The 14,396-nt window shown below is 48.0% G+C and overlaps 1 protein-coding gene across 2 annotated transcripts in view; it reads left to right on the top strand.

The window, feature by feature from the left end:
• Window positions 1–14,396, top strand: part of ODR4 (odr-4 GPCR localization factor homolog) — a 155,949-nt gene that overhangs the window by 10,068 nt on the left and 131,485 nt on the right. For both annotated transcript variants that reach the window (XM_075322003.1, XM_075322002.1), the window contains exon 2: window positions 13,395–13,528. In XM_075322003.1, coding sequence (XP_075178118.1) covers window positions 13,430–13,528 — 99 coding nt within the window. In that variant the 5' untranslated portion in view covers window positions 13,395–13,429. The remainder of the gene's footprint in view (window positions 1–13,394; window positions 13,529–14,396) is intronic.

Here is a 14,396-nt window from a genome sequence, read left to right as displayed (position 1 = left end):
AAGGAACCTGAAAAATCAATTGGACAGGAGGGCAGCTAGCTACCTAAAAGGCTCCTGGGAGACAGCAGTGGGGACCTTAAGACCCACAATCGCAGGGACATGTGTAGCCAGGTCACTGATCGTTTGGCTCCAACAATAGGAGCAACAGCTTAAGGGCAGCAATTCAGAAGAGGTTCTGTCCACTCTGTCCCTAGTGCAAAGTGCAGCTGCCTTCCAAGCTCTGGGATCTCTAATTATAACATCCGTCAGCAAGTCACAAGATAGTCGTCTCGCTCTGGAGAAGGATGTCATGGCTGTAGTGTGGAAGAATGTCATGTCAGTAGTCCCAAAGAACAAGAGGGGGTGGGATTCTATTGCCCTCTTTCTAATAAGGAAACCAGACAGATCCTACAGGGTCATCATCAACTAGAAGGGACTAAACCGGTTTCTGGTTCAACATCCCTTCAAGATGGAATCTATAACTGCAATAAAGTTTCTGTTCCCAGGTTGCTTCATGACGGTGTTGGATCTAAAAGAGGCCTATTATCACATCCCAATCCACAATAATCACCAGAGGTATCTCAGAATAGCAGTGCCTGTAGGTCAGAAGTTGATGCATTTTCAGTTCAGAGCCCTTTGGTCTCAATATGGCGCCAAGGGGGTTTGCAAAAGTTATACCTGAGATGATGGCTCATGTGCGAGTGTGTGATACTCTTTTAGTACCATATCTGGACAACTTCTTGGTGGTAGGACTGTCGGAAGAAAATTGTCATACCCACGTCATAAGGGTCAGATCCATCCTAACACAGTTGGGTTGGATTGTGAATCTGGAGAAATCAAGACTGTAGCCGGTTCAGAGACAGTCCTTCCTGGGTCCGCTTCTGGACTCCGAGTTAAAAATGTGTTTCCTTCTGGAGGAGAAGAAACATAAAGCGACAATGTTGGTGACCTCAGCCATAGAAACAAGGCCATGTCCCTGTTGGGTTCACTCACCTTGGGTATTCCCATGGTTTTATGGGCCCAACATCACTCCCATTATCTGCAGGGGGAAGTATTAAGAGCACAGAGACAATTAGGGGATTATTTAGAAGGAGAATTAGACCTGTCCCCAAGGACTCCCTCAGGTGGTTGTTACGATGGGTTAACCTGTCAGCGAGAGTTCCGTCAGTGGGCCCAGTAACAGACAAAATCACCACGGATGGAAGATCATTCGGTTGGGGAGCACACCTAAGGAGGCACATAGTTCCCAGGGTATGGAACTCTCGGTGAAAAAGGGAGTTCCTCCAATTTAAAAGAACACTGAGCAATAGGAAAGACCCTAAAAAAGTTTCTCCAGGTCTTATGAAGCCTCCATGTTGAATAGTCTCGGACAACCGGTAATCTCTCAGATTATAGAAAGGTGGGGGGTTCCAGATGCAGATCTCTTTGCAACCAAAGAGAACAGGAAGCTGAAGAGGTTCTGTTCACTAGATCCCAACGACAACCCCCTTTTAGTAGATGCCATAAGGGTTTCCTGGAGTTTGGGCCTCCTTTACGCCTTTCCCCCTCTTGTTGATCCATCAGCTCTGAGGAAGATAAGAGAGGAAAGGGCGAGAGTGATTCTAAATGCCCCGTTTTGGCCAAAGTATTTTAGGGGGGGTAAGACAAATATCAATGTCCCAAACTCCACCCCCCTCCCTTGGTTGGTGCCAGAAACTCCAGATCAACTCTCTGAGGGTCCAGAATATCATACGCAAACTTAAATCCTGCATTTGATGGTTTAGAATTTGAGAGGGACCTTCTAATAGGATCCGGGTTTTCTCAGGGTCTAGTTCCACCATCTTAAAGAGTAGGAAGCCAGTGACCACTAGAATATATGGTAGGACCTGGAGGAAATTTCTTTCTAGCACAGGGGAAGCCCCGAGAGATGAAGTACCAATTATGTCCATTCTAGAGTTTCTCCAGAAAGGGTTGGAGTTGGGATTGGCCATCAGTACCCTTAAAGGGGTTATCCGGCTTCTTTTGACTTTTTTTCATTATTACACTATGGGGCTACATTGGGGCAGGTAAGTAGATAGAGACCACTTACCTGCCCTGCTGTCAGCCCCTCTCCCCCGGCTCAGAGTGGTCATGTGACCGCTCCTGCCGCGATTTTGCTGCTTCCGGTCATTTCATGTCTACATGGGCAGGGTCATGTTGACATGCAAATCTGGAACAGCATGTTACCGCCCTGCTGGCTGTACAGTGCGTGGAGTCCCCGCCCCCCTTCCCTGCACCCTCCCACCCATTCCCCTGCACCCCGTACTCTGCCCACAACCTCCCACACACTCCGTAGTCTCCCTCCCCCGCCTCCTGTGCCCAGCTACGTGCGCCCTGAATTGCAGCCGATTCAGTGTCCAATTCAATAAGGCAAGGAACACTTGCTGTCAGATACACTGTCAGCGCTGTCTCCCCAGCGCTTTATCATGTTTACTGCCTGACGCCCTGGGAACTGTCTCCCCCCCTCCCCCGTGCGCGCTGTCTGTGTCATCATGGGTCATCTGTGTGTGTGCATCAGTCTGTGTCCCGCGCCAGCCCCGCGGATGCCCGCACTGCAGCGTGTCAGTGTTTGCCCCCCTCTGCAGTATAAGCTGCTTCTCACCCTGCAGTGCGTGCAGCCGCGGGGATGGCGTGCAGTCTGTGTCCCGCTCTCTGCCAGCCCCGCAGCTGCCCGCACTGCACTGTCAGTGTCTGCCCGCAGTATCAGCAGCTTCTCACGCCGCGGGGCTGGCAGGGAGTGGGACACTGACTGCTAAAGGTGGTGTCACACACAGCGACAACGACGTCGCTGCTACGTCACCATTTTCTGTGACGTTGCAGCGACGTCCCGTCGCTGTCGCTGTGTGTGACATCCAGCAACGAGCTGGCCCCTGCTGTGAGGTCGCCGCTCGTTGCTGAATGTCCAGCTTCATTTTTTGGTCGTCGCTCTCCCGCTGTGACGCACAGATCGCTGTGTGTGACAGCGAGAGAGCGACGAAATGAAGGGAGCAGGAGCCGGCATCTGGCAGCTGCGGTAAGCTGTAACCAAGGTAAACATCGGGTAACCAAGGTGGTTACCCAATATTTACCTTAGTTACCAGCCTCCGCCGCTCTCACGCTGCCAGTGCCGGCTCCTGCTCTCTGCACATGTAGCTGCAGTACACATCGTGTAATTAACCCGATGTGTACTGTAGCTAGGAGAGCAGGAAGACAGCGCTAAGCAGTGTGCGCGGCTCCCTGCTCTCTGCACTGTGACATGTAGCTGCAGTACACATCGGGTTAATTAACCCGATGTGTACTATAGCTAGGAGTGCAGGGAGCCAGTGCTAAGCAGTGTGCGTGACTCTCTGCACATGTAGCTGCAGTACACATCGTGTAATTAACCCGATGTGTACTGTAGCTAGGAGAGCAAGGAGCCAGCGCTAAGCAGTGTGCGTGGCTCCCTGCTCTCTGCACTGTGACATGTAGCTGCAGTACACATCGGGTTAATTAACCCGATGTGCACTGTAGCTAGGAGAGCAGGGAGCCAGCGCTAAGCAGTGTGCGTGGCTCCCTGCTCTCTGCACTGTGACATGTAGCTGCAGTACACATCGGGTTAATTAACCCGATGTGCACTGTAGCTAGGAGAGCAGGGAGCCAGCGCTAAGCAGTGTGCGCGGCTCCCTGCTCTCTGCACATGTAGCTGCAGGTTAGATTAGATGAGATAATTACCTGCTGTGACGATCTCCTGCCTCCTGACGTCACCGCGGTCACTGCCTTCTCTGCCCGTCTCGCGGGCGGCCCGAGACTGTCACTAGCAGTGACGTCACGGGCTCTCGCGATACTGCGTAGAACGCGGCGGGCATTAAAGTCAGTGACAGCGCTGACGTCAGGAGAGCAGGAGATCGTTACTGCAGGTAATGATCTCATCTAACCTCCTGATGGCAGCGCTCGGCATCCCCTGCAGTGACCTGGGCTGACCTATTGATGTTAGCTCAGGTCACTGCACGGCTCTCCCAGCCAATGGGGAACATTTTGTTCTTCATTGACTGGGAGTCTCATTGACTATGGTATGGATCGCCGTGCGACCCCCTTATTGGATTACGCCGGACCCGGATTGGATTGTTCTTGTCAATAAATTGTTGAAAGAGGGAATGTGGGGAGTGTTTTTTCAAATAAAACTTTTTTTGTTGTCTATTTTTTATTTCTTACTGACTGGGTTGGTGATGTCGGGTATCTGATAGACGCCTGACCTCACCAACCCCAGGGCTTGATGCCAGGTGACATTACACATCTGGCATCAACCCCAAATATTACCTCGTTTGCCAACGCACCAGGGCAACGGGATGAGTTGGGGCAAAGCGCCAGGATTGGCTCATCCAATGGATGCGCCACTTCTGGGGCAGCTGTAGCCTGCTATTTTTAGGCTGGGGAGTGTCCAATAACGGTGGACCTCCCTAGTCTGAGAATACCAGACCACAGCTGTCCGCTTTACCTTGGCTGGTGATGCAATTTGGGGGGGACCCCACGTTTTTTGTTTTAAATTATTTATTAAATTTTAAATAGCGTGGGGTGCCCTCTGTTTTGGATTACCAGCCAAGGTGAAGCTGCCAGCTGTGGTCTGCAGGCTGCAGTCGTCTGCTTTACCCTAGCTGGCTACAAAAGATAGGGGGGACCTCACGTCGTTTTTTTTTTTTAATTATTTATTTATTTATTGGCTAAATACAAGGCTAAGCACCCTTTAGTGCCACATGAAAGGCACTAAAGGGTGCCAGCTTAGAATATGCGGGGGGGGTGGGACATTATATTGGTCTTTCTCATCTATTATCTATCCCTCTATCCCTTGATTCATTCATCCATCCCTCTATTTATCCCTCTAGCTATCTGTCTCTATCTATCCCTCTATCTATCTAGCTGCTTCCGTTTTTTTGCAGTATGAACAAAATAGGAAGGTACGCAGATGACACACGGACCATATACAGAACGGAACGGATGCCACACAGTTGCATTCGTGAAAAAACGACCATTTTTTTGCAGACCGCAAAAACGGGGCAGTCCTGTGAATGTAGCCTAATCAAGAGGCTTATGAGGGTGATGTATTTAATTACAAAAAACTGTTTTTTCTTGGTGTATGTGTTTATTTACTGTCACTTACAGATTACTAAGGGGGGGGGGGGGGTGTCTCACAGACCCTGACGATTAATATCTGGCTTAGAGGCAGCTGTGGGCTGTGATTAACTTCATATTAGCCTGATTGCCACCGCCCCAGAGCAACCAGGAAGAGCCAGGTAAAGTGCTGGGATTGTCACATCTAATGGATGTGACAATCCTGAGTGGCTGCAGGCTGCTATTTTTAGGCACGGGGTGGCTCAATAAATAGGGGTCTCCCCTAAACAATCAAAACAGTATAATGGCTGCCCCACCTAATGATTAAAAAAATTACTCATCTCTCCCCATTCTCCCGCTGCTCCAATCTTCGCAGCAGGTGTCCTGAATGTTTGGCACTGGTCTGCAGATGGTGCGTTGAAGTGACATCATTGTGCCCTCTGCACTGAGACATCAAAGCTCATAAGCACAGGGAGAATAATGGAGGAGTGAGCCGTCAGATCATTGCTTTCAATTATATTGGCATTTATCGTTCAGTTGAACGTGCAATACAGGACGGAGGAGGGTCCAGTGCAGGCCCTGGAACTGGGCCCCCTGACTCACAGGTCCCTTAGTAGCAACGTGGTCTGCTGCCATGAGCGGTACACAACTGTATATATCTTTCAATTTTAAATAAATATTATATATCTATCTATCTATCTATATATATATATATATATATATATATATATATATATATATATATAAAATCTAATATATAAAGCTGAGTGTGTGTGTGTGTGTGAGTCCGCTAAAGGAATCCGCACTATCTCATTTACAATAACGTTTTTTTTGCACAGATGACCCATGTGACCCAGGGAACGTCGTAGACTACGGTTTCACAGGAAAATTTAACCCTGCGCTTTACAGTTACTCTCCAAAAAACATGACTTCATTAAAGTGAATGGAGCCTGGAACTACAGTTTATTAATCTCAGCTGTGATTGGTTACTATAGTAACAAAGGACAGTGTTAGTATAAGAGGTAATAAGATGTCAGTGGGGAGATGGATAGAGAGAGACAGACAGGGAAAGAAAAGAGACGGAAAGCTAGAGACAGACAGAGACAGATGGTGAACGAGACAGACGGTGAACGAGACAGTGCGGAAATGAAAGCCACCTCACAGACCTGCATCATGCTAGTAGTGACATAGCCATGCTGTGATATATGACAGCATGACCAAAATATCATGGAGCCCAAGGAAAAAATAGTGGTCAAGATTTTTCACAAAAATCTGCAGTAACTATATTTTATTGTAGATGATGATGATTATTATTATTATCGCACTATTTCTTGCTTGCTGCTACACAGTGTAGATATGTGAATCCTCACATCACGTGCAGCAGACACAGTTGTCGACAGAATGAATGGTCATGTGACCACTCGTATGCAATCTGCACACTCCACACACGTGGGTTGTCTAAGTGCAATCCGGGCTCCGTTCTCCGTGGCCCGTGATTGCACTTCGTAATCATCTCACCTGCGCCCGCTCCCGCTGTCCATGGTGCTGATCGCTCCCGCGGTGCAGCATTCGGCCGGCGGTGACCCCTGCAGCAGCTGCTTCCGGGTCGGCTGTGTCGTGCATCATGAATATGCGCGACAATAATGAGCCGGCTCAGAAGCAGCAAGCTGCACGGGCTGCAGAGGACATCGCTGGATGCCGGGTCAGTTAAAATGTTTTTTATTTTAAAAGCATGTTTTTTTCTGGCACGTGTCTCACGGACCACACCACTGCGTGGTCCGTGGAACATCAGTGATGCCAGAAAAAAATGGACATGTCTCCGTGCGGCAATAACGCACACGCGGGAACGCCGCACGGAGACACGTGCAGTGAAAAATCACTGACGTGTGAGCAGACCCATTCATTATAATGCGTCTGTGTATGTCAGTGATTCTGGTACGTTTAAAAAAAAGCACAAACGTACCAGAATCACTGACGTGTGAAAGGGGCCTTACACAGTATTCATTTATCTATAAGGAGTGAGGAACATGTAACAACTCTTTCTGTTACCATTGTTGATGGGATGTGAGCTGATTGCTGTGTCACAGATGAGAGAAGCTGGATCTCTGCTCTGTCACATGCTGAGAGGTCAGGTGCTGGGCAGAATACTGACAGCCATTGAATGTGCAGAGGGAGGGCAGGGGGCGTTCCTGTACACTGAGGCCGGGCAGGGGGCGTTCCTGTACACTGAGGCCGGGCAGGGGGCGTTCCTGTACACTGAGGCCGGGCAGGGGGCGTTCCTGTACACTGAGGCCGGGCAGGGGGCGTTCCTGTACACTGAGGCCGGGCAGGGGGCGTTCCTGTACACTGAGGCCGGGCAGGGGGCGTTCCTGTACACTGAGGCCGGGCAGGGGGCGTTCCTGTACACTGAGGCCGGGCAGGGGGCGTTTCTGGACACTGAGGCCGGGCAGGGGGTGGGGCTGGACACTGAGGCCGGGCAGGGGGCGTTTCTGGACACTGAGGCCGGGCAGGGGGTGGGGCTGGACACTGAGGCAGGGTGGTGCCAGCTCTGACTGAGGTTTGGCAACCAAGAATACAGGAAATTGTCATGTTTGTTGGAGCTGAATGTAAACAAGAGCTGCAGGGAATAAAGTGTGAATTCAAGAGGAACAAAAGTTAGAAAACAAAAAATAACAATGTAGGGGTGATTTATATGACAATACAGCACAGATTAGCTTACAATTTTTTTTGGAGTGTATGTCGGATAACTCCTTTAAGGTACACATATATGCCCTAGGGAATTTGTATAATTACAGTCTCACTGACAATAGACTGGTAATAAGATATGTGAAATCCTGTAGCAGGTACACTCCGGTGCCCTGCCACAGAGTTACACCTTGGGATTTTAATTTTGTGTTGCAGGTGCTAACTTAGAGTCCCTTTGAGCACGTTCAGGAGACTTCAATAAAAACTCTCACCCTTAGGCTATGTGCGCACGTGTGCGTAATTCATGTAGTTACGCTGCGCTTTGTAGCGCAGCGTAACTGCATGCGTCCTGCGTCCCCTGCACAATCTATGGAGATTGTGCAGGGGCCGTGCGCACGTGGCGTCTTAGAGCGCAGCGCTTCGGCTGCTGCCCGAAGCACTGCGTTCAAGAAGTGACATGTCACTTCTTCCGTGCGCTTTGCCGGCAGCTCCTGCTCTGTCTATGGCAGGAGCTGCAGGCAGAGCGCATGGAATCGGCTTTTTTTTTTTTCTCTACCGACATTTTCTGCAGCGATCTGAAGCGCACATGTGCTCTTCAGATCGCTGCAGAAAATTCTGCAGTGACTGTGCGCAACGTGCGCACATAGCCTTAAGATCGTGTTGCTAGTTGCACTAACATCAGCCAGGAGAATCAGCGACATACAAACCTTATCTATTCACCCTCCATATACTCAAATTCTGGAGGATAGGGTGATTTTTAAAACAGACCCAACTTGTTTACCTAAAGTTGCAAAAAAAATCTCACAGATGTCAGGAGATAATTCTCCCTTGTTTTAGCGCATTCCCACGGAATCGCAAAGAAAAGAGACTTCACACACTAGACGTTAGAAGAGCCTTACTATACTATTTGGATGCAACTATGGTATGGAGAAGGAGTCAAACACTTTTTGTATCCTTTCAAGGGGCTAGAAAGGGCCCTAACATCCTCAAAAGGTACACTAGCTAGGTGGGTTAAGGAGGCCACTAGATTGTCTTCTGTGGTCAAAAACATCTCCGTACCAAAGGGCATTACGGCCCATTCCACCAGGTCCGTGTCGTCTTCCTGAGCTGAGAGGGCAGAGTTGCCAATTGACCAGATATGTAAGGCAACTTGATCTTCCCCCTTTACATATTATAGACTGGATCTATCATCCATATCAGACTTAACGTTTGGGAGAAGGGTGCTACAAGTCCCTCCCTAGGTGTTGCTTCTATCTATTTAAATCTTTCTGGTGTTGCTGTCATGGAGGAAGGTAAAACTCTTAAGGCCCCGTCACACTAAGCAACATCGCTAGCAACATCGCTAGCAACATCGCTGCTAACGAACAACTTTTGTGACGTTGCTAGCGATGTTGCTGTGTGTGACATCCAGCAACAACCTGGCCCCTGCTGTGAGGTCGTTGGTTGTTGCTGAATGTCCTGGGCCATTTTTTAGTTGTTGCTGTCCCGCTGTGAAGCACAGATCGCTGTGTGTGACAGTGAGACAGCAACAACTAATGTGCAGGCAGCAGGAGCCGGCTTCTGTGGAGGCTGGTAACCACAGTAAACATCGGGTAACCAAGAAGCCCTGTCCTTGGTTACCCGATATTTACCTTTGATACCAGCCTCCGCCGCTCTCACTGTCAGTGCCGGCTCCTGCTCTGTGCACATGTAGCTGCAGGACACATCGGGTTAATTAACCCGATGTGTGCTGTAGCTAGGAGAGCAAGGAGCCAGTGCTAAGCATTGTGCGCTGCTCCCTGCTCTGTGCACATGTAGCTGCAGCACACATCGGGTAATTAACCCCATGTGTGCTGTAGCTAGGAGAGCAAGGAGCCAGCGCTAAGCATTGTGCGCTGCTCCCTGCTCTGTGCACATGTAGCTGCAGCACACATCGGGTAATTAACCCGATGTGTACTGTAACTAGGAGAGCAGGGAGCCAGCGCTAAGCATTGTGCGCTGCTCCCTGCTCTGTGCACATTTAGCTGCAGTACACATCGGGTAATTAACCCGATGTGTGCTGTAACTAGGAGAGCAGGGAGCCAGTGCTAAGCAGTGTGCGCTGCTCCCTGCTCTGTGCACATTTAGCTGCAGCACACATCGGGTAATTAACCCGATGTGTGCTGTACTAGGAGAGCAGGGAGCCAGCGCTCAGTGTGCGCTGCTCCCTGCTCTCTGCACGTGTAGCTGCGTGAGCTGGTAACCAAGGTAAATATCGGGTTGGTTACCCGATATTTACCTTAGTTACCAAGCGCAGCATCTTCCACGCGGCGCTGGGGGCTGGTCACTGGTTGCTGGTGAGCTCACCAGCAACTCGTGTAGAGACGCTCCAGCGATCCCTGCCAGGTCAGGTTGCTGGTGGGATCGCTGGAGCGTCGCAGTGTGACATCTCACCAGCAACCTCCTAGCAACTTACCAGCGATCCCTATCGTTGTTGGGATCGCTGGTAAGTTGTTTAGTGTGACTGGACCTTTAGTTACTTACTGGTAATGAGATTTTCGAGAGCCCATGACAGCACCATTGCTTTCACTCCCTAATTATTCACATTGCACTAATGGTGTACTTCGTTAAGTAAGATTATAATTAACCATGATGATGGTATATACTAATATTTCTTGGAGGTCCTTTATTGCTTTATAATTAAATTGATGTGGAGGAGAGGTGTCACTCTTTAATTTTAGTAGATTTCCTGTCCTGGATGGGCGGACCTTTCTCTGTGGTGTTGGTGTCATGGGCTCTGGAAAATTCCATTACCAGTAAGAAACAAAGATTTTGAGTTTTGGATCACTCTTCTTCTGCAAAGTGCTCCAGGTCTCTCATACTGTAAGGCTATGTGCGCACGTTGCGTACTAGCTCTGCAGAAATTTCTGCAGCGATCTGAAGAGCACATGTGCGCTTTAGATCGCTGCAGAAATGTCCGTAGTGAGCGCCGATTCCATGCGCTCTGCCTGCAGCTCCTGCCATAGACAGAGCAGGAGCTGCCGGCAAAGCGCAGGAAAGAAGTGACATGTCACTTCTTTTTACGCAGCGCTTCGGCAGTAGCCGAAGCGCTGCGCTCTTAAACGCCACGTGCGCACGGCCCCTGCACAATCTCCATAGACTGTGCAGGGGACGCAGGACGCATGCAGTTACGCTGCGCTACAAAGCGCAGCGTAACTGCATGTATTTACGCAACGTGCGCACATAGCCTTAGGGTGCATTCTCCCAACAGCAATTTTAAGATCTCTCCACAGGTGTTCAATGGGATTTAGATCCGGACTCCTTGCTGGCCACTTCCGAACTCTCCAGCGCTTTTTCATCCATTTCTGGGTGCTTATTGAAGTATGGGATCCTTGTCCTGCTGGAAGGCCCATGACCTCGGATGCAAACCCAGCTGTCTGACACAGGGAGCAACATTGCAACCCAAAATCCTTTGGTAATATTCAGATTTCATGATGGCTTGCACAGTCAATGCACCCAGTGCCAGAGGCAGCAAAACAACCCCAAAATATTTTTGAGTCTTCACCATATTTGACTGTAGATATTGTGTTCTTTTCTTTGTAGGCTTCATTCCAACAGCAGAATGATGTGCTTTACCAAAAAGCTCAGTCTTAAGGCCTCGTTACACGCAACAACGTATCTAACGATATATCGCCGGGGTCACGGATTCCGTGACACACATCCGGCGTTGTTAGCGACGTCGTTGTGTGTAGCAGCTCCGAGCGAGTGTTAACGATCAAAAATACTCACCTTATTGTTGATCTTTGACACGTCGTTCATTTTCATAAAATCGTTGCTGTGGCAGGAAGCAGGTTGTTCGTCGTTCCTGCGGCAGCACACATCGCTATGTGTGACACCGCAGGAACGAGGAACATCACCGTACCTGCGGCCGCCCACAATGAGGAAGAAAGGAGGTGGGTGGGATGTTACGCCCGTTCATCTCCGCCCCTCCGCTTCTATTGGGTGGCCGCTTAGTGACTCCACTGTGACGCAGAACGAACCGCCCCCTTAGAAAGGAGGCGGTTCGCCGGCCAGAGCGTCGTCGCTAGGCAGGTAAGTCCCGTGTGACAGGTCCTAACGATGTTGTGCGCCACGGGCAGCGATTTGCCCGTGACGCACAACCGACGGGGGTGGATTGCTTTTACCAGCGACATCGCTAGCGATGTCGCTGCGTGTAAAGCCCCCTTTAGTCACATTTGTTCACAAGACGCTTTCCAGTAAGAATTTGGGCTTACGTATATTTTTGGCAAACTGCAGTCTAGCTTTTTTTATGTCTGTGTCAGCTGTGGGGTCCTCTTGGGTCTCCTGCCATAGCGTTTAATTTCATTCAAATATCGACAAATAGTTAGAGTTGACCCTTAGCCTGTAGGACAACTTAAATTTCTTTGGAACTTGACTTAAGGGTGCTTTACACGCTGCGACGTCGCTAGCGATCTCGTTAGCGATGTGGCACGCCAGATCGCAGATGCGATCTGCTGAGATCGCACATGTGACTGACGCTATAAAACGACCAATGTGCGATCTCAGCAGATCGCATCTGCGATCTGACGTGTCACATCGCTAATGAGATCGCTAGCGATGTCGCAGCGTGTAAAGCACCCTTAAGGTTGCTCATCCACCATCAGGATTATCCTGTATTGCAACCTTTCATCACTTTTTCTCTGCCGTCGACGTCCAGGGAGATTGGTTACAGGGCCATGGGTTGTCAGCTTGCTTATGTTGCGCACTGTGGACAAAGGATCGTCCAGATTTCTGGAGACGGACTTGTAACCTTTAGATTTTGAATATTTTTCAACAATTTTGGTTTTCAAGACATCAGACAGTTTTCTTATCTTTCCGTTCTCAATGCTTAGTGTTTCACACATCAAAACCCAATGCAAGATTGAGTCAACTTCTCCCCTTTTTATCTGGTTTCAGGTGTTATTTCCATATTGCCCATATTTGTTACTTGCCACAAGTGAGTTTGAACGAGCATGACATGCTTGAAACAAAAGTTGTTTACCCACGATTTCGGAAAGATGCCAACCATTTTGTTCAACCCACTTTTTTGTATTTTTTGGGGGGGGGTTGAAATGATGTCTAGTTTGCCTTTTTCAATGTTTTTTGTGTTGTTCTATTACAGACAAAGAAAATAAAAGTGTAATTGCAATAATTATCTGGAAGACATACTTCATTTTCTTGAACAATTTCATGGCTACCAACATTTTCAGCCATGACTGTATAATGCCACCATGTGCTATAAATACAATATAACCATCATACCAGAATATGTCACCCTATGCACATAAAGTATATTATCTCCATAGACTATAAATAAATACACTGCATACATATATTACCGCTATATGAAAACCACCACTATATACTGTACCCACATTTATTACCTCCATCTACTGTATATATAAATAAGACCGCCATATATTGTATACACATATATTACTTCTATATAGTTTATTTATGTATATATACCACCATATACTATGTATATAAATGTAGAAAGATTCCCAGTAATGTTAATATAGAAAGTTCAGATAAAGCAATCCTGGAGCTCCTTTTCAATGGAAACCATTGTGATGCTGTGCTTCCCAACATGCTATCACATTTGTGTTTTGCTGTGTAACTTTTACCATTGGTTATTGTCCATCGTACAGATCTGTGAGACAAGACTCAATGAAATCATCTCATCATGGGGAGAAGTTACTATGTGGATGAAGCAGTGGAAAAGTATTTCACAAAGATTATTTCAGAGGAAAAGTCTTATGTGACGGGACTTCTAGTAGGACATGTAAGTACAGCCATGAAAACATGAATATCATATGGGAAAACAAAACCACATTACTAGCCTTCATCTTCCTCACCAGGCTGCACTGACAGCTGAATGATCGCACTGCTCTGCAGACAAATTGCTTCAGTCATAGAAACAATTGAAAATAACTAATTTTAGATTCCTGAAAACAATAATAATATTACCGCCCGCTTTCGTGAAGGGGTTATGTCCTAGCGGTCATAGTGTTAATCCCCGTGGGCTACTGCAAGCAGCCTGCGGAGATCAGCGCACATGTCAGCTGATTTGTACAGCTGACATGTGTGCCTTCCAGGCACAAGTGGAATCACGTTCCGTTCGTGACTTTTAACCCTTAAATGGCCCTGTCAAGATGTGACAGCTCCATGTTAACAGCGATTGCGGTAGAGCTGCACTCACAGGCCGATACCGGAAGTCACGTGATGACTTCTGTAGCTTACATGATTCAGGTCCTGTAAGAACAGCCGAATACTGGCTGTTACAAGAGGTGATAATTTCTCCCGGTCTGAGCGGTCCTGCTCTGATTGGGAGAAATGAATGAGCGATTAGACAGCTGATCCTTATAGCCCCTTAGGGGTACTAGTAAAAGAAAAAGAAAAAGTTTAAAAATTTTAAAAAATTCAAAAAAAATAAAAAAAACCTTAAAGTTCAAATCACCTCCCTTTCGCCCCAGTGAAAATTAAAGGGTTAAAAAAATATAAACATATTTGGTATCGCCACATTCAGAAATGCCCAATCTTTCAAAATCAATTAATCTGATCGGTAAACGACCTAGCTGCAAAAAAATTCCAAACGACAAAATTAAGTTTCTTTATCGTTCCTATGGGAGACCCAAACCATGGGTGTATAG

The sequence above is a fragment of the Anomaloglossus baeobatrachus genome, chromosome 8 (genome assembly GCF_048569485.1).
Source record: "Anomaloglossus baeobatrachus isolate aAnoBae1 chromosome 8, aAnoBae1.hap1, whole genome shotgun sequence".
NCBI classification, from domain to species: domain Eukaryota; kingdom Metazoa; phylum Chordata; class Amphibia; order Anura; family Aromobatidae; genus Anomaloglossus; species Anomaloglossus baeobatrachus.
This window is presented reverse-complemented; position numbering and strand designations above follow the sequence as displayed.